This window comes from Dromiciops gliroides, chromosome 1, assembly GCF_019393635.1.
Source record: "Dromiciops gliroides isolate mDroGli1 chromosome 1, mDroGli1.pri, whole genome shotgun sequence".
Taxonomy (NCBI): Eukaryota; Metazoa; Chordata; class Mammalia; order Microbiotheria; family Microbiotheriidae; genus Dromiciops; species Dromiciops gliroides.
Window position 1 is genome coordinate 553007323 of NC_057861.1, and position 24102 is coordinate 553031424.

The following is a 24102-nucleotide window of genomic DNA, read 5'->3' on the forward strand; positions in this document are numbered from 1 at the left end:
TCTAATCAAATAGAAGAAAGTGAAAACAAGGGACAGCTAGGTGGCACAGTGGATAAAGCACTGGCCCTGGATTCAGGAGTACCTGAGTTCAAATCCGATCTCAGACACTTGACATTTACTAGCTGTGTGACCCTGGGCAAGTCACTTAACCCCAATTGCCTCACCAAAAACAAACAAAAAAAGAAAGTGAAAACAGGTGAAAAAGCATACTGTGTGACCCTGGGCAGCTGGCAGGAAAACTAATGATTAAGGGAGGTGTGGGGTAAGCCACATGTTTCATAATTTTAAAAAAAGGCATGGACACACTGAAAGTCTTTCAGTTTATCAGAAATACTAGGCTGGTCAACTAAAGTTGTCCCTCTCGTCAACTCTACTGGCTTTTAAGTAGGATGATGAGACTGTCTATGGGTATGATGAAGAGGAGATTATATAATAACACAGTGCAAGGAGCATGCAGGAGGGAGACTGCATGAGGATCAGATTAAAGATTTTCATTTTAATGCAAGGATTCGTCATCTTTCTTATGTCATAGACCCCTTAGGCAGTCTGGTGACGCTTATGGACCGTTCTCAGAATGATATTTTTAGTTGCATAAAATAAAACACAAAGGATGACAAAAGAAATCAAATCAGGATGGATTCCCCTCCCCATCCAAGTTCATGGACTCCCCAAAATTTATATATCAACCCAGGTTATGAACCCCTTATTTGATATCTAATTAATCTGGGGCCTACTGAGAAAGGCAGTTGTAAGTATTGCACTATTTAAACTGTTTGTCTATCTATCTGTCTATCATCTATCCATCTATCCATCCATCCATCCATCCATCCATCCATCCATCCATCCATCCATCCATCCATCCATCCATCCATCCATCCATCCATCCATGTGTCTGTGTCTCTATGTATGAATGAAGCTGAGTGGATCTAGTTGAATTCCATTAAGTTAAATAGCCATATGATAGACTGAACCTAGGATGTCAAGAGTTGGAAGAAACTTTATAGAAGACATTTGTAAAGTCCCTTATTTTATATACAGAATCTGAGCCCTAGAAAAATTCAGACTCGCCTAAGTCCATATAGTGCTTAGGCATAAAGTTGGTCTAATATGACTCCATCATACATTCTACAATATCTACACTGCCGGGTCCACATCATTTGCCATTAATAAGCTGGAAATGTAAAAAAAAAAAAAAAATCTGTGGGGCGGCTAGGTGGTGCAGTGGATAAAGCACCGGCCCTGGATTCAGGAGTATCTGAGTTCAAATCCGGCCTCAGACACTTAACACTTACTAGCTGTGTGACCCTGGGCAAGTCACTTAACCCCCATTGCCTCACCAAAAAAAAAAAAAAGCTGCAAATGTGGTATAAGATAAAGTAACATAATTTTATATTTAATAGTTTTATTGGTTAATATTAAGGGCCTTTTATGTTCCTCCTGCTTCAGGAGGCATGCCTCTGAAAGTCAGAGGCTTTCAGCATGTGTATATGGAGCTTCTTGGGAATGACAGGGGTTCAGTGGATACTGATTTAACTTCATTGCAGTCAGGCTTCTTGCCTTGTGAAGGGGAGGAACCTACTAAAAGAGAAATCATACAGTAGAAATGGAAAGTTTTTTTCAGCAAGAGCTTTATGAGATTTCCTGATGACAGAAGCCAGCTAAAAAGAGAATGATTGGGACAAGAAGCAAGTTCACTGGAAGGATGAAATAAACTGTGGGACAATTCTTTTAAAAGAGAGGGCTAGGGGGCAGCTACATGGCACAGTGGATAAAGCACCAGCTCTGGATTCAGGAGGGCCTGAGTTCAAATCCAGCCTCAGACACTTTACACTTACTAGCTGTGTGAACCTGGGCAAGTCACTTAACCCTCATTGCCCCGCAAAAATAAACTAAAAAAGAAATAAATAAATAAGTAAATAAAAATAAATATGAATTGACAAATAAATTAATAAATAAAAACAGACAAAATGAATGAATGAATAAAAATAAATAAAAGTAAGTAAAAGAGAGGGCTATAAATCTATCTTAGTATAAACACGTTTAAATGGCCCATCCTGAATATGCTTTAATGACAATAAACACTTGTACACAAATACATGCATGTCATATATACCTAAAGCTTAATGCCTCTACTTTCCACATACTCTCTCTTTTACCCTTTGCAATGTGGTTTTTTGGTTTTGTTTTGGTTTTTTTTGTGGGGCAATGAGCGTTAAGTGACTTGCCCAGGGTCACACAGCTAGTGTCAAGTGTCTGAGGCCAGATTTGAACTCAAGTCTCCCTGAATCCAGGGCCAGTGCTTTATCCACTGTGCCACCTAGCCGCCCCCCTGCAATGTGTTTTTTTTATGTGTTTTTTTTCAAACTTATTTATTTATTTATTCATTCATTCATTCATTTATTTATTTTGGATGAGGCAATTGGGGTTAAGTGACTTGCCCAGGGTCACACAGCTAGCAAGTGTTAAGTGTCTGAGGCCGGATCTGAACTCAGGTACTCCTGACTCCAGGGCCCGTGCTTTATCCACTGCACCACCTACCTGCCCCTGAAATATGGTTTTAACTCCAGCACTCTTCTGAAACCAATCTCTAAGGTCCCCAATGGCCATCGTATTGCCAAATACTTTTTCTTTTTCTCAGATTCTATACATTCTTGTCTTCTCTATAGCATCTGACACTATTGACCACTCTCTCCTACTGGATCCTTTTCCTTTTCTCTGTTGGCTTCAGAGTCACTATACTCTCTGTCTGAGACTGGATTTGAACTCAGGTCCTCCTGACTCCAGGGCCAGTGCTTTATCCACTGTATCACCTAGCTGCCCCGCTTTTGTCTCATCTTGAAGGGAACCAAACCTCCCTGTAGGGGCATGTTGGAACCAAGTCTAACTGGCTTGACAGAGCTGGTTGTTAAATTTTCAGTGAACTTGACAATTCAGAAACCTATGATTGTTAACTAATCAGGGCTTGACTTATTGTTTTCTTGATTGACTAGACTTAAGAAAGTGTTGATAATTCAGATTAAACTTAAAGGTGTGTATGCATAATTTTTTTTTTCTGGACAGCCTGGTTGTTAAACACTTAGCAACACAACCCTGCCTCCATGATACCTCCTGTGGTTTCTTATATATGTATATGTCTAGCATTTATATAGCACTAATTGCCTCTAGGCAGTTCCTTATCATCCTTCCCATGGGTACCCTACTTTTTTTTAGCACCCTTTTACCTGATGTCTTCCTCCATTAAAATGTAAGTTTATTGAGGATAGAGTGTCTTAAAAATGATCCATCCTTCCTTCCTTCCTTCCTTCCTTCCTTTCCTATTTCTCCTTCCTTCCTGCATACACACATATGTATACACACAATATAAATTTTGTGTGTGCATACTATGCGTGCATCTCCCATTTTCACCCTCATCATTAGAGAGTTGGCCACTAAATGTTTGGCCACGTTAGCTTATAAAGACCATCTACTAACACATGGAGGGGTTTGAGATTTCTATCTATGGAAGGAGGGAGTCTGTAGGGAAATCATGACTCTTTAGCATTTTCACTTTACTAGTATCTCATATTCTGCACACAGTGTATATTTCCAGAGGCAGCATGGTACAGCAGATGGGCAAAGCAGAGGATTACCCTCAGACTAGGAACATGTGGGTTTAAATCCTGCCTTGGGCACATTACTTAGCCTCTTAGTGCTCCCAGCAGCGCTATAAAGACTCTAAGTCACAATTCATCAACACTGATAGAAATTGTTTCCTCAGTGGGAGTTTTTCTTGCTAAGAAGAGCACAGATCCATTCCTCTCCTCCCCAATGTATATGCAGATATCTATACCAAATATATATATATATATATATATATATATATATATATATATGTGTGTGTGTGTGTGTGTGTGTATATATGTGTATATATGTATGTATGTATATATATATGACATCTATACCAAATATATATATGTGATATCAATACCAAAAAATATATATATACATAAAATTTGTATATATACATACACACATTCATATATGTGTATGTATGTATATATGTATATACAAATTACTTTAAAATAATTTTCCTTCCCTCCTTACAACCTGAGGGTGGTAGTGGCTGGGGAGACTGTATTTTCATTGCAAAGATGATGACAATAAGACACAAAACAGTTAAATGACTTACTTGCCAAGGGGCCCAAAGCAAGTGAAAGGAAGCAGAGCTAGCATTACATTTTGTGGCCTCTGGGTTTAGTTTGGCTGATGAATAATGCAGGAGGCTATAAAATATCCCCTTAATCTCTTTTATCATGAGGACAGCACCCTTACAGAGATTAGGGTTATATGAGGGTAGCTAGCATCCAAGTAAGGGCTTCAATGGATGTGAGGCCCTTGATAAATAAGAGGGCCAGGGCCAAGACTGGGGACTGAGGAGGAGGTAGGAGGAAGTGAGAGAGAAGTGGGCTGGGGGCATGAAGGACTAGACAAAACTGTGGCTCCAGGAATAGTTTTTGTGGCTCTTACACTATAATTCTATTCTTCAACGATTCCATGTTGTCTCTAGATACAGATGGAACTAGGTGGTGCAGGAGATAGGGTACTGGGACTGGATTCAGAGACAGAATTTAAATCTGGCTTCTGCCACTTACTAGTTATATGACCCTGGGCAAGTCACTTAACCTCTGCTTCAGCTCCTCAACTGTAAAATGGAGAGAATACTAGCATCTACCTCAGAGGTTACTATGAGGATTAAATGAGATATTTGTAAAGCACTTAGCATGGGGCCTGGGACATAGCTAATAAACTCTTCTTTCTTTCCTTTCTTCCTAACAGATTTGAAAATGAAAGGGAATTCAATTTGGTACTATTGGGAATATACAGAGTGGGGAAAAACAAGAGTTTCTAACATGGAGGTGACTCAAATTCAAGGGCATATACAAATGATAATCAACAAATTAGCATGAATGATGCATGCATTGTTGCTGTTTAGTTGTTTTCCAACATGCCCAACTTTTTTGACCCCATTTGGGGTTTTCTTGGCCAAGATACTGGAAGGATTGGCCATTTTCTTCTCCAACTCATTTTACAGATGGGAAAACTGAGGCAAATAGGGTGAAGTGACTTGCCCAGAGTCACATAGCTAGTAAATGTCTGAAGCCAGATTTGAGCTCAAGAAGATACATCTTCCTTACCCCAGGCCCTCCACTCTATCTACTGCGCCACTCATTGTTGTTGTTGTTTTTAAAAATTCAAATAAAATAACTTATTTAAATCAAACAATATGATTTCATCTTTGTATAGTTCAGAATGTCATCTAACCCAGTGTTTCTCTCAATTACTATTTGGGGGGGGGGGGGAAGTGAGGCAATTGGGGTTAAGTGACTTGCCTAGGGTCACACAGCTAGTAAGTGTTAAGTGTCTGAGGTCGAATTTGAACTCAGGTCCTTCTGAATCCAGGGCTGGTGCTCTATCCACTGCGCCACCTAGCTGCTCCTCAATTTACTACTTTTAAAAAGAAAAAAAGACTAAATTTTGGTTAGGGAAAAAGGTTGTAGTTCTTGCATGGATAAAGTTACAGATCGGTGTTAAAAAAACAATTATCTCCTGAATAACCTTTTCAAAAACTGACCATTATCTTAATTAAGTGAACTCTTTTTTTCAAGGATAGAACACATCTGATATACTTTATTTCATTTTAGGACTGAGAAATAAATGCAATGTGGTATAAAAAATACTAAGCTGGGCATTTGGAGTTTCAAGTTCTAGTTCTCAGCCTTCCTTCAACTTGTGTGGTTTGACAATTTGAGCAAATTACTTCCCAATTCAGATTCAGTTTCTTCATCTGTACAATGAAGAATTAAACCTGATGAGCTCTAAAGTCTCTTTCACCCCTAATTCTGCTCCCAATTGCAACCATACAGAGACCAAAACACTAGCTTCAAGGTAAGATATCACAGTCACTTCTTTCTCCAGGCTTTCTTCCAAGGGAACAACAAACTTGGAATGTGAGTATGCTGGGGGCATCCCCACTTACTCCCTCCTATATGTTGTCACTAAAGGAAAAGGGACTAGATGTTGTATATATATGCATCAAAGTGAAGTAAATCTTACTATAACGGGATCTTCTCCCCTTATAATGTGTGATAGAAGGCTACTTACTGTAATTTAAATTAACATTCTGAAGAACTGATAGACAAATCTTGTATCTATCGAGTATGGTTCTCTGCACAAAAAAGAAAGTGAATCAATACTAGTTGAATGAGGGAGGGGCAGAGGAAGGGAGACAAGGAAAGGAAAGGAAAGGAAAGGAAAGGAAAGGAAAGGAAAGGAAAAAGGAATGGGACTGAAGGCTACCTATAAAAATAATAGCCAGCATTTATTTGGTGCTGTAAGATTTGCAAAGCACTTTATAAATATATCACTTGATCCTCACAACCCTAGGAGGCAGGTGTATTATTATCTCCATTTTACAAATGAAGAAATTGAAGCAGTAGCAGTTAAGTGACTTGTCCAGGATCATATAGCTATTGTCTGAGGCCAAATTGAAAATCATGTCTTTCTTTTTTTTTTTTTTTTTTTAATATTGTTTTATTTTATTTGTATTTATTTTGTTAAATATCTTCTAATTACATTTTTTTTTTTTTGCAGGCAATGGGGGTTAAGTGACTTGCCCAGGGTCACACAGCTAGTAAGTGTCAAGTGTCTGAGGCCGGATTTGAACTCAGGTACTCCTGAATTCAGGGCCAGTGCTTTAACCACTGCGCCATCTAGCTGCCCCGAAAATCATGTCTTTCTGAATCCAGACCCAGTACTCTATACACAGCACAGCATGAGTTGTCTCTTACAAACTATTCTCTTAGTGACTGTGGATTCTGAAGTACATCGATTTGCCAAATGTCACACACACACACACACACACACACACACACACACACAAGCAGCAGAGTCTGAATTTAAACTCAGGTCTTTTGATTCCAAATATATATAAAACCCCATTTTCCCCTCTATTATGTCTTTGCTAAAGGCACTATTTTCCCACAGCTTTTCTTGATGTTGGTGATATAAAAATATGGCTATTATTATCTCATCCATCACTATTATATTATTACTAGTAATAATTCAGAGTGGTGTTTCTCTTTCAATTCAAATATTGAGCTAGAACAGAGGTGTTGTGGTTTAGGCCACAAACAGGTCCCCACAACACTCCTGCCAGCCTGGGGAGGGAACTAGGGGGAGGAATAGATCAAAATGTAACTGGGAGATTTTGATTAAATAAATAAAAATACAACAAAACACAGATAATGTTAATATCTGGTTTTCTAAGCCAATATGTGCCTACAGGGATCCTCATGTATGGTTTAGTGGTCTCATTTCTCTTTGAGTTTGACACTACTGATCTAGAACAATCAAAGAAAGGTCTATTATTTGTCTCAGAGTCAAAATTTGAATAATATTTGTACTACTTATTTCACAAATTTGAGAAGAAAATGTTTTGCAGACCTTAAAGTGCTCTAGAAGCATGTTATTACTATTTATTCACATTATTTGGATTGCTGAATTGCCATAGCATGTTCAAGTGTGAGGGAGGAGATTTATATTTATGCTCAAAAACATTTGTTTTCTCCCTAATATCTACTGTTCAAAGCTCAAACTGCTTTTTCTGGAGTCCTGTTGGGGTATTTTCATTCTCTGATTGAGGAGGCAACATGGTTGTTGTCTGTCCTTCATTCTTCAAGAGGACCATGGAACTGGGAAGTGATGTCATGATTTGCACTGAATTGGATTTAAGTGAGGGAGGGCTACGCAAAGTCACCAGCCTTACTCTCTCCTCCAGAGCCATCTGGGTCCAGTGGCAAGATATATATCAGGGAAACTGGAAGTAGCCCTGAATGCAGTGGGAGGCCTTGGCCTTTTACCTAGCACCCCCATTTTACAGATGAGGAAACTGAGGCACAGAAAGGCCAAGTGACTTGCCCAGGGTCATATGGCTAGTAAGTGTCTGAGGCCAAATTTGAACTAAGGACAAGTTCAATGCTTAATAAAAATAATAAAAAATAATAATATTTAGTATTTATATAGTGCCTACTATGTGTCAGAGACTGGGCTAAGTGCTTTACAATTATCATCTCATTTGGTCCTCACAATAACCCTGAGGTGTAGGTGCTATTATTATTTGAGTTTTACTGATAAGGGAACTGAGGCAAACAGAGGTCAAACGCCTTGCCCTGGGTTACACAATTATTAAGTGTCTAAGGTCATATTTGAACTCAGGTCTTCTTCCTGATTCTAGGTTCAGTGCTCTGTCTACTGTGCTGCTTGGCTGCCTACTTAACTTCCTTCACAAAGTCTTCTTTGGTCCCTGATTGGGACCTCTTGTGCCTAAATGGTACCTTTGCTTTATACATTTCTAATGCACTTACAACGTATTACTGTGTATTATTATCTGGGTCATATTTCAACTCCTTATTTCATTAAGTCCCATAACATCAGGGATTCAGCCTTGCTTAGCTCAGTGTTCTACACAGTGTAAGCATCTAAGATGTTTAAATGTTGAGTGAAAGAAAAGAATGCAGGCACATATGCATTTAATTTTCTTAATATTGATGTTACATTTCTATGCCTTTGAATGGTATATCCACTGAAAGCCATCTACAGATGGACTTTTTTCCATCTCTATTTTTTCATCATTTCTTATTCTGCCTCTACAGTGATTTCTTTGAGGGGAGGGGAGGGCAATGTGAATGTCAGGAAATGACTAAGAAAGGGATCTATGCACAAGTGATTTTCAAAACAAAGAAAGAAAGATGAGGCCTACGACTAATGGGATACCCAATGACAAAAGGAATGACCTGTGATTTTTGAACACTTGATAAATTGTGTTGACCTTGTAAGAACTTTCTCTCTTCCTTTGGCACCATTACACAAACTCTTTGTGTTCAGGAAGCTGAGCTTCTCATCTTGCATGTAAACTTTTAGCCATTTAACCTCAGGGTAAGAAGTCCACATCCAGATTTACTAATGACTATAAATTTAAGTGAGAGGCAAATCCAGTGTCCTGCCTGCAGCTTTCAAATTCTGATTTTGTAAGTAACAAATAAATGCTTAACTGTAAATCTACCCTTTTGTCATATAGTGTGGCTTTTATACTTATAATACACTCAGTAGACTAGTATGTAGAGGGCAGCCATGTAGTTCAGTGAATAGAGTGCAGAGCCTGGAGTCAGGAAGACTCAACTCCCTGAGTTCAAATTTGGTCTCAGACCCTTACTAGCTATGTGACCCTGGGCAAGTCACTTAACTCTGTTTGCCTCCATTTCTTCATCTGTAAAATGAGCTAGAGAAGAGAACGGCAAACCATGCCAGTATCTTTGCCAAAAAACCCTCCAAATTGGGTCACAAAGAGTGAGACACAACAGAAATGACTACACAAAATGGAAATGTAGGGAGGCAAAGTGAAGTAGCAGATAGAGGGCTGGCCTTGGAGTTAGGAAGACCTGTGTTCAAGTGCTGGCTATAATGTATATTAGCTGCAGACAGCTCTCTAAGATTCTAAGTTACAGATGAATTGTGTATGTGTAATGGTAAATCCTTGAATCGCATGTGTCTTTGTCTTTCCCTCCCTTCTTCTACCTCAGCTTATAAAATAAGTTCAATAGTCTATTAGATTTACATGGGCAGCTAGGTGGCATTGTGGATAGAGTGCCAGGCTTGAAGTCAGAAGACTCATCTTTGTGGGATGCTCTCAGAAAAACCTGGAAAGACTTACATGAACGGATGCAAAGTGAAATGTACTTTGTACAAAATAACAGCAATATTGTAAGATGATCAGTTATGAATGATTTAGCTATTCTCAGCAACCTAATGATCCAAGACAATTCTGAAGGACATATGATGAAAAATGCTATCCACCCTCAGAGAAAGAACTGATGATGTTTCAATACAGATTGAAGCATATTTTTTTTTACTTTCTTTTTTTGTTTTTTTCTTTTTGTTTATGTTTTCTTTTGCAACATGACAATATGGAAATATTTTTCATGACTACACATGTATAACCAATATCAAATTGCTTGCCTTCTCAATTGTGGAGGGAAAAGGGAGGAGGGGAGAGAATTTGGAACTCAAAGTTTTAAAAACAAATGTTAAAAAATGTTTTTACATGTAATTGGGGAAAGATAATACTAAAATAAAACAAACAAAAAAAGAACACTCATCTTCCTGAGTTCAAATCCAGCCTTAGATGCTAATTAGATGTGTGACCCTGGGCAAGTCATTTAACCCTCTTTGCCTCAGTTTCTTCACTTGCAAAATGAGCTAGAGAAGGAAATTGTATCTTTTCCAAGAAAACCCCAAAATAGGGTCACAAAGCGTTGGACACAACTGAACAAACATTTTACATGGGTTCTTTACATGCGTTCACTTTCAGATACCAGTAACAAATTTTCTTGTACCATGGAACCTGTACCAAATGAACTTATATTATGTTTTGAATTTATATTTATATTAAGTGATTGATATGCATAGGTATATATGTACTGCTTTAAGGAACTCTTTATAAAAGCTTTAACTTAGATGAAATAAATATTAAAAATGAAAAAGATATGGGTTAAACAAGATCATTTCTATGATCTCTTACAACTCTAAAATTCCATGATTTTATGTTTCTTCTCTTTATGAGGGAGGGCAGAGTGGTGGAGTGGAAAGTTGATATGGAAGTCAGGGAGATCTAGGTTCACTTCTACTTCTGACATGTGACTGGCTGGGGGACCCTAGGCAAGTCACTTAACCTCTAAATGTTCCATGAAACTTTCTAAGACAAGAGATGCAGAGAAGATGCCAGCCCGCATTGGTAGAGGGAGGGTCCTCACTCAGGAAATCACAGCTCCAGTCCTTGTCCTTTTACAAAAGGTTTCACCAAAGAGCTCCTTTAAATAGCAAGTTCTCCTAGTACACTGAAAGCTTGATTTGATATGTTGTTTGTTTTTAAATCAACTTATACTTCACCAAACACATCTACTACAGAAAGTGAGGCATACACATAATTACATAATCTGACTCGTACATGACTTTGTAGACATCCATAAACATAAGAAACAACAGCAGAAAATACATATTCTTTGAAGGGCTCCGACTTTTTCTTCAGAGGCCAGTAAGGCTGGGAATGACCCTACCCACTTGCCTCTCTCTGAGTTCATGTGGTGGGTGGGTGTGTTTGTGTGCTTATATGGATAAAGAATTCCCAAAGGGTTGGATAATATGCAATCCATTTAAAACACTGCACACAGATCTTAACCCTTGTTCTCCTCTCCAGTCGTTGAGTTCCAATTGGGGTAAATGTACGATACTGAAGAGAGGACACTGATGTTTAATTCATACAGACTTACTTTAACACGAAGTGACAGAGAGAAAGCAAAGTAATGAACAAGGCAGACAAATATGCAAATTCCCATGGGGATTCTCCACCCCCAACCCCCAATATTATTGGTTTCCCTGTGGTGGTCTCTAGTTTGGTCATAAGATCTTAAATATATCTCATTTCTTTTCCTCACACAGTTCTTGGGAGGGGGCTTGCCTGAGAAAGGATGACCAACAAGACTGAGTCCGGTAGAAGGGTATCTTGGTAAGAGGCCCATGATTAAAATTAACAGGGAAAAAGGACACAGGCCCTGGTCTGACTTTCATAAACACAGAATTCCTCCAGACTTACCAGCTACCCTGCTCGTCCCGTCTTGCTCAGGAGATGATTCTGTTGTTCGTGAATAGAGGATTGGCAAGTCAGGGGGCTGGGTGTAAATGTAATTTACTGCATCTGGTATCAGAGAACAGGGAATACAATTAGGGACAGTGTTTAGAGGCTCTGATGCCTTCACTGCTTAGGCAGCAGCATGTTCATTTATCAGCCACACACAATAGACATCAGAGCTTCCCACTGAATAACCGGATAAGGTAAACAAAATGCAGAGCCATTTGCCTAGGGATCCAGATTCAATAGACTAGCTGAGGTAGGAGGGAATTGGTCCAGATGAGTCCAGCCCTGGGACCACTGCATGTGCTCGATTATTTGTCAGGAGGTTTTGGATCTAGCAAAGCAGTGACCTCGAAAAGGATATAAAGAAATGGGGACAACAAGAGATGAGTTATTAGCCCTATAAACCCTGGTGGCATTGATGAATTAGTGATGCCTAAATAAACCTGTATAACATAGTATTTTAAAATCCATCTTGGGTTTACCTTCTATAGTAGAAAGACTATTTAATAGTTCATTGACTTATTACTACTGATTTTTTTTTTTTTGGATACATCTTCAGGTGTTGTAGAATTTGGTTTCTGAAATCAATACAGTAGACAGTCTGGTTTAACTGGTGATGATGAGTATTGAGATTCAAATGAACCCACATTGACTTTTATCTCAGAAATCCAGCCTGTTGGAAAGGAGCTGTCTTGCAGTGGCATGGGCTACCTTGGGAGGGTGTAGCTTCTCTTCCTTGGCCATCTGCATATAGAAGCTGCAACAAGGTAGGGCAGGGGATAGAGTGCGGGGCCTGGAATCAGAAAGACTTGTCTTCCTGAGTTCAAATCTACCTCAGACACTCACTAGCTGTGTGACCCTGGGCAAGTCACTTAACCCCCTTTGCCTCATCTGCAAAATGAGCTGGAGAAGAAAATGACAAACCATTCCAGTGTGTTTGCCAAGAAAACCCCAGAAAGGGTCATGAAGAGTTGGACATGACTTAAAAATGACTAAACAGTGACATGTAGGAGCTGGATGAACACCTCATAGAGAATCCTGTTCAATTATGGGTTGGATTAGGTGACCTCTCACATGCCTCTGAACCCTAGGAGTACTGTGATTCTGAGATGATGGCTTCCTGATGTAATTTTTATGAAGATAAATATGGCAGTATTATTTAGAATAAATGGGAGGTGGAGAGACCAGTTAGATGGCAGTTGGAAGTAGTTCAGGCTAGAAAGAATAAGGGTCTAAACTAAGGTGGCATTAGGCTCAAGAATATTGGGATTAGGGGCATCTAGGTGGCGCAGTGGATAAAGTACTGGCCCTGGATTCAGGAGGACCTGAGTTCAAATCCAGCCTCAAGACACTTGACACTTACTAGCTGTGTGACCCTGGGCAAGTCACTTAACCCTCATTTCGTTGCCAACCCCCCCCCCAAAAAAAAACCAAAACAAAACAAAACAAAAGAATATAGGGATTGACCGATCTATGCAAAGCAATGATGACATTCCAAGTGATGTTGCTTTTTCCCTTTGTTCAAGTGGTACAGGTATTAGAGGCATAATTGGGGTTTTCAGCCCTAAATTTGTTATTTACTGAAAAATCTTCTCTAATGTGATGAGGCCTCTTTAAGAAGAAAGCATTCTGTGAGAAGAAAATAAACAGGAAATGATCTCTCCTTCATAATAACCGATATTTTATGGGGTCTTTTAAAGGTCCACAAAGAACTTTCCAGTATTAGCTCATTTCAGCCTCATTAGAACCTTGTGAACTAAGTGCTACTAGTATTAGCAATCCCATTTTACAGATGGGCAAACTGAAGCGAAGGTAGTTAACTGATTTACCAAAGATTCCACAGCTGATAAGATGGGAAAAGAAAAAAAAGAATGAGTATTTATTCAGTCCCTAGTATGTTCCAGGCCCTGTGCTAAGTGCTTTTTTTTTTTTTTTTTTTTTTTTTAGTGAGGCAATTGGGGTTAAGTGACTTGCCCAGGGTCACACAGCTAGTAAGTATTAAGTGTCTGAGGCCGGATTTGAACTCAGGTACTCCTGACTCCAGGGCCGGTGCTCTATCCACTGCGCCATCTAGCTGCCCCGCTAAGTGCTTTTTAGAAATAGTATCTCATTTGATCTTCACATTTAAGGTAGGTGTTATTATCCCCAGCATTGGAGGTAGGATTTGAACCCAGTACTTTAGAAATCCAATATATCAGGCTGCCCCTTTATCTCTGAGGCTAGAGGAAATTCAATGTGTGCTTGGTTTTCCTCTCCTGCCCCAAGTTCCCCAGAACTTCCTTTTATCATTCTATTACTTTGAGATCCAAGCTCATCTTCTCCCTTCTTTTGAGGCAGTATAGTGGAGAATGTGGGGCTTGGAGCCAGAGGATGTGGACTGAGGCTCTAGACTCTTATACTAACTGAGGCTGTGGTGCTGGGCTAGCCACTTAGTCTCAAAGTGTCAGTTTTCTCCTCCATATAATGGAGGTAATACTTCACCAGACAGTTGTGAAGAAAGTATAATGTAAGTTGTAAAGTTCTACAAATATAGAGGGAGGCACTGGGGACTAGTGTTTAGAACAGGGATTCTCAACCTCGTTTGTGTCATGGACCCCATTGGCAGCCTTGTAAAACTTTTGTATTTCCCTCCTGCAGTAACATTTTTTTGTTTGTTTGTTTTGTTTTTTTGCAGGGCAATGGGGGTTAAGTGACTTGCCCAGGGTCACACAGCTAGTAAGTGTCAAGTGTCTGAGGCCGGATTTGAACTCAGGTCCTCCTGAATCCAGGGCCGGCGCTTTATCCACTGCACCACCTAGCCGCCCCCCTGCAATAACATTTTTAAAAAATAACTGAAGGAAATGCTAAATTTCAGTTAGAGATTAGTGAAAATAAAAATGTGAGAGGTTTATATATGATCCTAATGCAGACTCCTCTGTGGACCCTGGTTTGAGAAATCCCTAATGTAGAAGGAGAAAGATGGCCTTAGGAAGCTTGGGTTCAAATCATCATTAATACATATTGTTTCTGTGACCCTGGGAAAATCACTTTATCTCTCAGAACCCCAGACCACTAAGATGCTCAACTGCAGAGCAGGTACAAGTATAAATTGGGAGTTTCTTTCCTAGAAGTTAGTTCCTTATACCAATGAAATTATAGGTTTGATACCCCCTCCTCCCCAAAAGTGCCATATAAATTCAACATATTATTATCATCCTTTTTCACTGACTCTACATCGATATTAGATACTTCCAATCCTTTCTATATCACAGTTATATATACACTTGTTCCTCAGCCTCTTGTGATCTATCCTCTAAAGAATAGTTTAGGGCAGCTAGGTGACGCAGTGGATAAAGCACCGGCCCTGGATTCAGGAGGACCTGAGTTCAAATCCAGCCTCAGACACTTGACACTAGCTGTGTGACCCTAGGCAAATCACTTAACCTTCATTGCCCCGCAAAAATAAAATAAAATAAAAATAAAAAGAATAGTTTAAACTAATCAGTGAGAGCAGAAGTCAATGTTATTATTCAGTTATTTTCAGCCGTGTCCAACTCTTCATGACCCCATTTGGGGTTTTTCTTTTCTTTTCTTTTTTTTTTTTTGGCAGGGCAATAAGGGTTAAGTGACTTGCCCAGTGTCACACAGCTAGTAAGTGTCAAGTGGTTCTGAGTCTGGATTTGAACTCAGGTCCTCTGTACCACCTAGCTCCCCACTATTGCAAACATCAATAGCGGCCTCTTAATTCCCAAATCCAGTGGATTTCTTCCTCAGTCACCATCATACTCCTTGACCTCTTTGAAGAATTTTATATGGCTGACCATGGCCTTTTTGAAAGTCTCTCCTCCTTCAATGTCTGTGATGCTACACTTTTGGCATCTCCCTGCCCCACCCTCTGCTCACCATCCGTCAACTAGGTTTACGGTAATAACAGAGTGGATTTGGTAACTTTGAAGGCCTTGGAAAACAGGGCCAAACAGCAAGAGACTTGAAATCAAAAGACCTGGGTTGTTGTTATCAGCTGATTTGTGTCAGGGTGCACACAGGGTATACACAGACTTCCACAGCATAACCACCAGTAGAGTCAGTAGCTCCTGGTGAATGTATCAGAGGAGTGGAGATGGATCCAAAGGGTCTCAGGTTTCCTTTTGTGTCATCAAACATGGATGTGTGAAGGGGGGGAATGAAACTGGACCTCTTAAGCAGTCTTGCTTCATGTCTCTGGTTATGGGGACAGCTCTGAGCTGGTTCTATTATAATATTACATACAGACTGTAGGATGTCAATGATCTGGAGGGGAGTTCTAACTTTTTTTTTCCTGTTGGAGTGAAGGGCTAATAACTATATTTTTGTAGAATATAAGTTTATTAAGGTCAGGGATTTTTTGTTTTGTTTTGTTTTTCTATTCTCAGTTCTTAGAAAATGTTTGCTAAATCAAATGAAAGGTTTTTTTAAAAATTAAATCTGTAATTTTATTGGCATAGGGAATTCTCAGTAAGGAAACCCCCCCTACCAATGCATATGACACTTGTGCAATTTATAGTTTTAGAGATCTGTTTGGGAGTACTGAAAGATTAAGTGAATTGCCCAGAAAGTATTTGTAACAGGTAGGATTTGAACCCAGGTTTTCTCAACTCTGAATCTTGTGATCTATCTACTATACCAGTTTCTATAAATAAAAGATTAATAGCCAATCTAGAAAGGTCATGGTAATAGTCTAAAATATTTTATATTCACTGTTGTTCATGCTAACCATGCTTATAACACCACTGTGAGTTAACAATACATTATGATTCTTAGAAGGTTTGTCTCACAGTGTCATGAAGTAGCTAATCAAAAGGGCTTCTGACCATGAGTTTACCAGTGCTCAAGCCACAAGATAACATAATATTTACCTTCCTTCAGCCTGACATTTGAGGCTGGTCATGGTTGGGTGCTACCATACCTTCACAGCTTTTCCTGACACTATTCTCCATCGTTTCTATTAGACACCAATCAGATTAGTTTATTCATTGTCCCCTGTACCAATCTGTACTTTACTCGCATGATGCCTTTAGCTGTGCTATTTTTTGTCCCTATAATGCCCTTTGCTAATATCACTAGCTATTCATTCAATAAACCTTTAATTCAATAAACATTAATTGATTATTTGATGTTTTGAAAGTCATTGTGTATGGCACTGAGGATAGAAAGAAAGAGAGAGAGGGAGGGAGGGGGAGAGAGAGAAAAAGAGAGAAAGAGAGAGAGAGAGAGAGAGAGAGAGAGAGAGAGAGAGAGAGAGAGAGAGAGAGAGAGAAAAGAAACAAAACATAGAACCTGCCCTCAAAGAGCCTGGATTCTAGTTGGGGGAATCACAAACACAAATAGCTACTCCAAATTAGAAAATGATCAAGCACATAAGAGAGTGACCTGAGATATTCAAGGAAGGAATAAAAAAAATACCTGCATGACTGGGAGAATTAAAAAAAAAAGTTAGAATGAGAAGGTAAGCTTAAGAGGGACAGTGGTAAATACAGTTTGCTACAAATTGAATTTGAGGTTTACTTTTAGGGAAAACATTTGACAAAAAATTGCTGGAAAAACCGGTAAACAGTTTGGCAGAAAGTAGGCATATAGACCAACATCTCACACCATATACCAAAATAAGGTCAAAATGGGTAAATGATTTAGACATGAAGGGTAATATCATAAGTAAATTAGAGGCATGGAAAAATTTCTCTCTCAGATTTCAGATGAGAGATAGAGAGGATCACATGAAGTAAAATGGAAAATTTCGATTACATGAAATTAAAAAAGTTTTTTGCACAAACAAAACTAATGAAGTCAAAATCAGAAGGAAAGCAGGAAAAAAAATTATAGCAAATTTCTCTGATAAAGGCCACATTTCTCATGTGTATAGGAAACTAAGTCAGATTTATAAAAATAAGAGCTATTCCCCAATGGATAAATGGTCAAAATATATAAATAGGCAGTTTTCAGAAGAAGAATGCAAAGTTATAAATAGTCACATGAAAAAATATTCTAAATCACTATTGATTGTTGTTATTCAGTAATTCAGCCATGTCTAACTTTTAATGATTCCATGTACCATACTGTCCACATGGTTTTCTTGGCAAAGATGTAGAACTGGTTGGCCATTTCCTTCTCCAGTGGATTAAGGCAAACAGAGGTTAAGTGACATATAGCTATTAAGTGTCTGAGGTCAGATTTGAACTCAAGTTTTCCTAACTCCAGGCCCAGCCCTCTATCACTGAGCCACCTTGCTGCCTCCACTGTTGATTAGAGAAATGCAAATTAAAACAACTCGGAGGTACCATCTCATACATATCAGGTTGGTTAACATGACAGAAAAGAAAAATGGTAAATGCTGGAGAGGATGTGGAAAAACAGATACGCTAATGCACTGCTGGTGGAGTTTTGAAACTAGTGTAACCATTCTAGAAAAGAATTTGGAACTATGCCCCAAAAATGTGCATACCCTTTGACCTAGCAATACCACTACTAGGTCTGTATCCCAAAGAGATCAAAGAAGAGAGAAAATACTTGTATATAAAATATTTATAGCAGTTCTTTTTGTGGTGGCAGAGAATTGGAAATTGGGGGGATTCCTATTCATTGGGGAAAAGCTAAACAAACTGTGGTATATGATTGTTCTGGAATACTACTGTGCTATAAGAAATGATGAACAGGATGGTTTCAGAAAAGCTTGGGAAGATTTATATGAACTTATGCAAAGTGAAGTGAGTAGAACCAGGAGAACATTCTACATGGTAACAACGATGTCGTAAGGATGATCAGCTGGGAAAGGCTTAGCTACTATGATCAAGATTATGATCCAAGACAATTCCAAAACACCCATGATAAAAAATGCTATCCACTTCCAGAGAGAGAAATGATGAACTCAGTGCAGATCAGAGCATACTTTTTTCACTTTCTTTTTCTTGCTTTGTTTTTATTTTTTGCAACAGGGCTAATATGGAATTATGCTTTGCATGAGTTCACATGTATAACTGATATCATATAATTCACTTTTTCAATGGAAGGGGAAAGGAAGGGGAGAATTTGGGATTCAAAATTTTGAAAAACGAACATTTAAAATCAATAAATAAATTTGAGGGGCTTATGGGACTTCAAATTTCCCTTAGGTAGATGTGAGGATGGAGTTCAGGACAAAAATGAAGGCTGAAGACAGACTTGGGGGTCATCTACATAATAGTTGAAGCCATGGAAGAGGATTGGATTTCCAATAGAAGAAGCATAGAGAAAAAAAGAGTCAAAGACAAAGTTTTGGGCAACATCCATAATGCACCAAGAAGAAGATTATTAAATAGTGAGGGAGATAGAGTTTTAAAAATACCTGAATTGGGCACCAGCCCTGGATTCAGGAGGACCTGAATTCAAATCTGACCTCAGACACTTGACATTTACTAGCCGTGTGACCCTGGGCAAGTCACTTAACCCTCACTGCCCTGCAAAAAAAATAATAATAATACCTGAATCTTTATTACTTATGAATGGTCTGCAGCTGGTAGATGATGGGCCCAGTGTATGGTCATTAGGAAATAGCCTTTAACTACTTGGACAGAGTGAACTGAGAGGCTAAATGGGGAGATCAGAAGTGGAAAGAGAGCTGTGTTTCTCACGGTCATCTGAAATGTTGAAGTCAGCCATCTGCATCAGTATCAAGTATGGAGTGAGGGAGATCAGCTGGGACCCCTCACTGGAGAGGAACATGAACAATGAGCATGGAATAGAGGAGCTCAGTTCATGAGAGATAAGTATCAGTGTTAGCAGTGAATACAGGGACAGGCGAGAGAACTAGTATTATACTAAGTATTAAGTGTTTTCGTTTTGTTTTGTTTTGTTTGTTTTGAGGGGCAATGGGGGTTAAGTGACTTGCCCAGGGTCACATAGCTAGTAAGTGTCAAGTGTCTGAGGCCGGATTTGAACTCAGGTCCTCCTGAATCCAGGGATGGTGCTTTATCACTGTGCCACCTAGCTGGCCCCTAAGTATTAATTGTGATCCACTCTTTTTCCTTCTATTTTCTGCAAAGGCCCAACTCCTATTAATATCAGTCAGTCTCTGAAGGGCATGGCTGATTAATGAGATTGCTCCTAGCCCTCAAGGAACATGTGGGCTAGACCTAATTTCTGTTTAGAATATAAACAAAATCCAGTCTGGCCAAGCCCTTGCCCCGAAGGAGGGAACCCCTGTCCTTGTTCCCCTCCATTAGAATTTAGGGTGACTCAGCTTATGAAGGAGAAAACCAGCCAGAGAAGTCCAGATGGAGATGGCTTCCCCCTGTCCAGACTTGCTGGAGACAGCTGAGTCTCATAATCAAGTCACATTCTCCGCAGGAGGAGCTGAAGATTTTTAGCCCACCTCCTCATTAAATGCCCACCAATCAAGTTTATTTTCCCTTTTCAGGGGAATTCTCTTTCAGAAGATACTTAAGACATTTCAAGGTCTCCCTTGGGGTCTTTGGTTACCAAAAGGAACCACTGACCATCAATTTATTGATTTCCAGCTAGCCTAATTAATAAATTGATTATTAATTACCCAGAAACTCTGTCTCTTGAGCTTTTAATTTGTGTCACAGGTGAATTCAGCTAAGGTTATGCACTAGAGATAAACATCAGGGATTTCACCCAGAGTCAGTAGGTGTGTAAGCCAGCTCCATGTTGCCTGTGGTGTTGGTAAGTCCTGGTCAGATGGATTGGCCCTTGTGTGAGTCTCACTGCAGTATATTATGATGAAAAAGCAGATGGCAGCTTCTAGTTGCTTAGCTGTGGTGCTATAGAGTTTTCTCCTGTCTTCCCTGATGTGATATGTGGCTCCGGCTGTTATTCTACCAGGAGTGCAGTAGCTTAAGAGCTCACTTGATGTCTTGTTTTCTTGGCAGTGTTATGTGCTCCATGACTGGGTCCTATGCTAAATGAGATTTAGGAAAGGGAACAAATTTAAGGGGGGTTCTGAGCAGGGATGGCATGGCATTGAGATTCATCCTCAGGGTCACAGATTTGAGTTCCAAGTGTACTCACTCACTGGGGAAGTTTGTCCAGAGTTGGGCATCTCCATTACAGACTGTGATAAATTTACCTGTAATAAATAGGGTCATCTTCCCTGCTCCCAATGATCTGAGACAATCAGGTGACAAACAGGTTGAAGAATTAGTTACTAGGACTATGGCAAAAATAGTACTTGAAGTTAATTATCCCTCAAACAGGAGGGCTTCCCTTCTGTCAGATGCCACTATGATGTTCCCACCTATTATCAAGGGAGAGTAGGGGAATATATTATCTTTACTTGGTCAGTGTGAGTTAGCCCTTTGAGACATAGATCTGCACCTTTGCAACTAATCAGGCAGGGATAGCATCTATCATTGGGAGACTAACCATGCTTGACTGGGTGGTACCTATAGAGAAGGACTGAAGTTCCTTGCTTGGGAATTGTCCATGATTCAAAGCTGAGCTGCTGCTAATCTTTGAATATACAGAGGAAAAAGGACACTGTGACCTTCATGGAGGCATCAAACATGGCAAGAGGCTGCTAATTAAATACATAAATGCATTTCATATATTCACATATACATAAATGCTAGTTTACTCTGGAAAGAATCATGTTCAAGGCTTTTGGGGAGAGAATTGAAAGATGAACTCAAGGTTTGATTAGTAAGGATTATTTGGCAGGCTTAATATATACATGACCAAACAGGTTACTTATAGACTAGAAAGGCAGAAGAAGGGTTGAACATTTCACCAAGAAATCAGAATGGGCTGGGCAAAAGTATGTTAATGCAGAACTACTGCAGCTGGGAAGCCATTAGGATGATGCCCCAGTTGCCCAGGTGACAAGAATTTAGGGCAAAGTGTCAGGTTTATTTTAGATGTGGGAATCATGTAGCTATTTATGCCAGGCATTCCCCCAAAATGAAACTATAATGTAATGGATATGGAGTAACTGTTAATTCATATGATCTGTTAAGGATATGATAGGGCTTGATACCTGATAATGGTCTTTAAAGATTATAAAATTTAGAAATATTTGGATGAAGCATGTAGCCTGACTAATATGCATTCTAAGGATCAAGAAGAATCCCAAAGAAAAATGCTTTATGTATAAGTGTTAGCTAATCAAAGAGGTAGCTATGTGACTCAATAGACACAGAGCTGGGACTGGAGTCAAGAAGATCTGAGTTTAAATTTAGCTTCAGATATTTACTAGTTGTGTGACTGTGGGCAAGTCACTCAACCCCTGTTTGCTGTAATCCACCAGAGAAGGAAACGGCAAACCATTTCTTTGCCAAGAAAACCCCATGGAGAACATGGTTCATAGGATGATGACAATCTGGACATGACTGAATGACTGAACAATGATGAAGAAGCAACATGGTATAGATAAAATTCTAGCCTTGGGAGTTGAATTCTCTCTCAGACACTTCAAGTCACATAATCTCTTAGGGCCTCAGTTTCTTCATGTGTAAAACAGGAGGGCTGGAATCAATGGCTTCTAAGGTTCCATCTGGCTTTAAATCTATGCTCCTTTGTACTGATCTGGGGTGTGGGAGGAATTTATGGAAAGAGAAAAGTCAGAAGTGATCTTTGTACCAGGCATTTTTACTGACATATTAAAAGGTGGGGGACAAGTCTGTGATTTTTCACTTGATTAAAAAATTAAGTCATAATTTATATAGGGATTTAAATTTTGCAAAGCACTTTATGGATATTTCATTTTATCTTAACAATGAACCTAGGGCAGGGGGTGGGTGCTTTTATTATCCCCATTTTATAGATGAGGAATCTGAGGAAGACAGAGGTTAAGTGACTTGCCCAGAGTCACACAGGGAATAAGTGTCTGATACCAGATTTGAACTTGTGTCTTTATTTTTCAAAAAGAGGATTAATGGAGTCTTTGCACAATAAGTTATCAAAGGGATGCCTAGTGAATGTTTAGAAAAGGGAAATACTGATCATCAAGAACCACATGAATCAAGAACGAGCAATGCCACGCTCATTTTTTTCCTTCGATAGGGTTTTTTAATTGGTAGATCAGGAGAATGTTATAGTAATTGAGATCATAGGCTTATAGATTTAGAGCTAGAAGAGACCTCACAAGTTATAACACACAGCCCTTTTATTTTACAGATAAGGAAACTGAGGCTCAGAGACAATAAGTATCTGGCCTCAAGTCATACAGGTAGTAAGCAGCTCAGTAGGGATTAGAACCCAGTTTTTCTGACTTTATATCCGGCATTCAGCAACACATTTGACGCTGTTTTTGTGGACAAGATGAAGAGATGTGGGCTACCATGACAACACAGATCCATCATGCTACCACCTTTGATGCTGGGGTATCTTTGGTCAGACTGGCCCAAAACTCGTTTCATTTATGAGACTACGAAAGCATGCTAAGTGAATGGCAGGTAAGATGCCGAGAAGCTTGTTCCAACTCAGCTGCTGTGGTTCACGGTTTTCCCTCTTGTTTTGCTTTTGTTTAACGTTTAACACATGGCCTTGACTGCTATAGCATTACTGGGAAAGCATTACTCTCTTTCCTTGGGGGAAGGGGTCATTTTATTGGGAGATTTTTGGAGTCTGTAGACTGCTTAGGAGCCAAGACATAAATCATATTTAAAAGGAGGCTTGAAGATTTGGCCTTGAAAGTCCATACCTAATTTTTTCATGACCCTTTATTATTGGGGAAGATTATACAGTGGCAGTCATTTTTATGACAGACTACTTGAATTTCTGTGGTTATTAATAGCTAGAACATGAACATAATAACAATGAAAAATTCTGGTGTCTAAGAATTAAACACTAACATTTCCCAGGCCATCTCTGGAAATGGCTTTTCTTGGGACTCCATTGGCTTTGTTTTTTGTTTTTTGTTTTTTCTTTTAGTGAGGCAATTGGGGTTAAGTGACTCGCCCAGGGTCACACAGCTAGTAAGTGTTAAGTGTCTGAGGCCGGATTTGAACTCAGGTACTCCTGACTCCAGGGCCAGTGCTCTATCCACTGTGCCACCTAGCTGCCCTTGGCTTTGTCAAAGAATTGAGAGAGAGATTTTGTAAGTCTAGTTACTGAGTGAGGTTTACTGAGGCCTTCAAGGTTATTTGACATATATGAATTAGGAATGGTTTTGTAATTGGGGAATGTTAACACATCTGCTGACATTCATGACTATTCAATATATATAAAGATTATACTAGAACTGACAAAAAAAGGAATTACCACCAATTTTCCCCCAGCAACGAGCCAAAGACAAGAAGCCAACTTCCATTCTTCCCAATCTCTCTGGCCCTGATTTACAAATAGGGGTGGAGCCTTTGAGTATAAACAGGAGCTGCAGCAATCATTTTTTTTATTCTGTTCTTTTACTTTTTGCAGATGTGTGC

The 24102-nt window shown here is 39.3% G+C and overlaps 1 protein-coding gene across 9 annotated transcripts in view; it reads right to left on the bottom strand.

Moving 5' to 3' along the window:
- PALM2AKAP2 (PALM2 and AKAP2 fusion) overlaps positions 1-24102 on the bottom strand; it is a 561773-nt gene that overhangs the window by 294217 nt on the left and 243454 nt on the right. For 7 of the 9 annotated variants that reach the window (XM_043965514.1, XM_043965480.1, XM_043965460.1 and 4 more), the window contains exon 6: positions 11687-11788. The exons of the other annotated variants lie outside the window; for them this stretch is intronic. In XM_043965514.1, coding sequence (XP_043821449.1) covers positions 11687-11788 — 102 coding nt within the window. The remainder of the gene's footprint in view (positions 1-11686; positions 11789-24102) is intronic. 9 annotated transcript variants of the gene reach the window in all.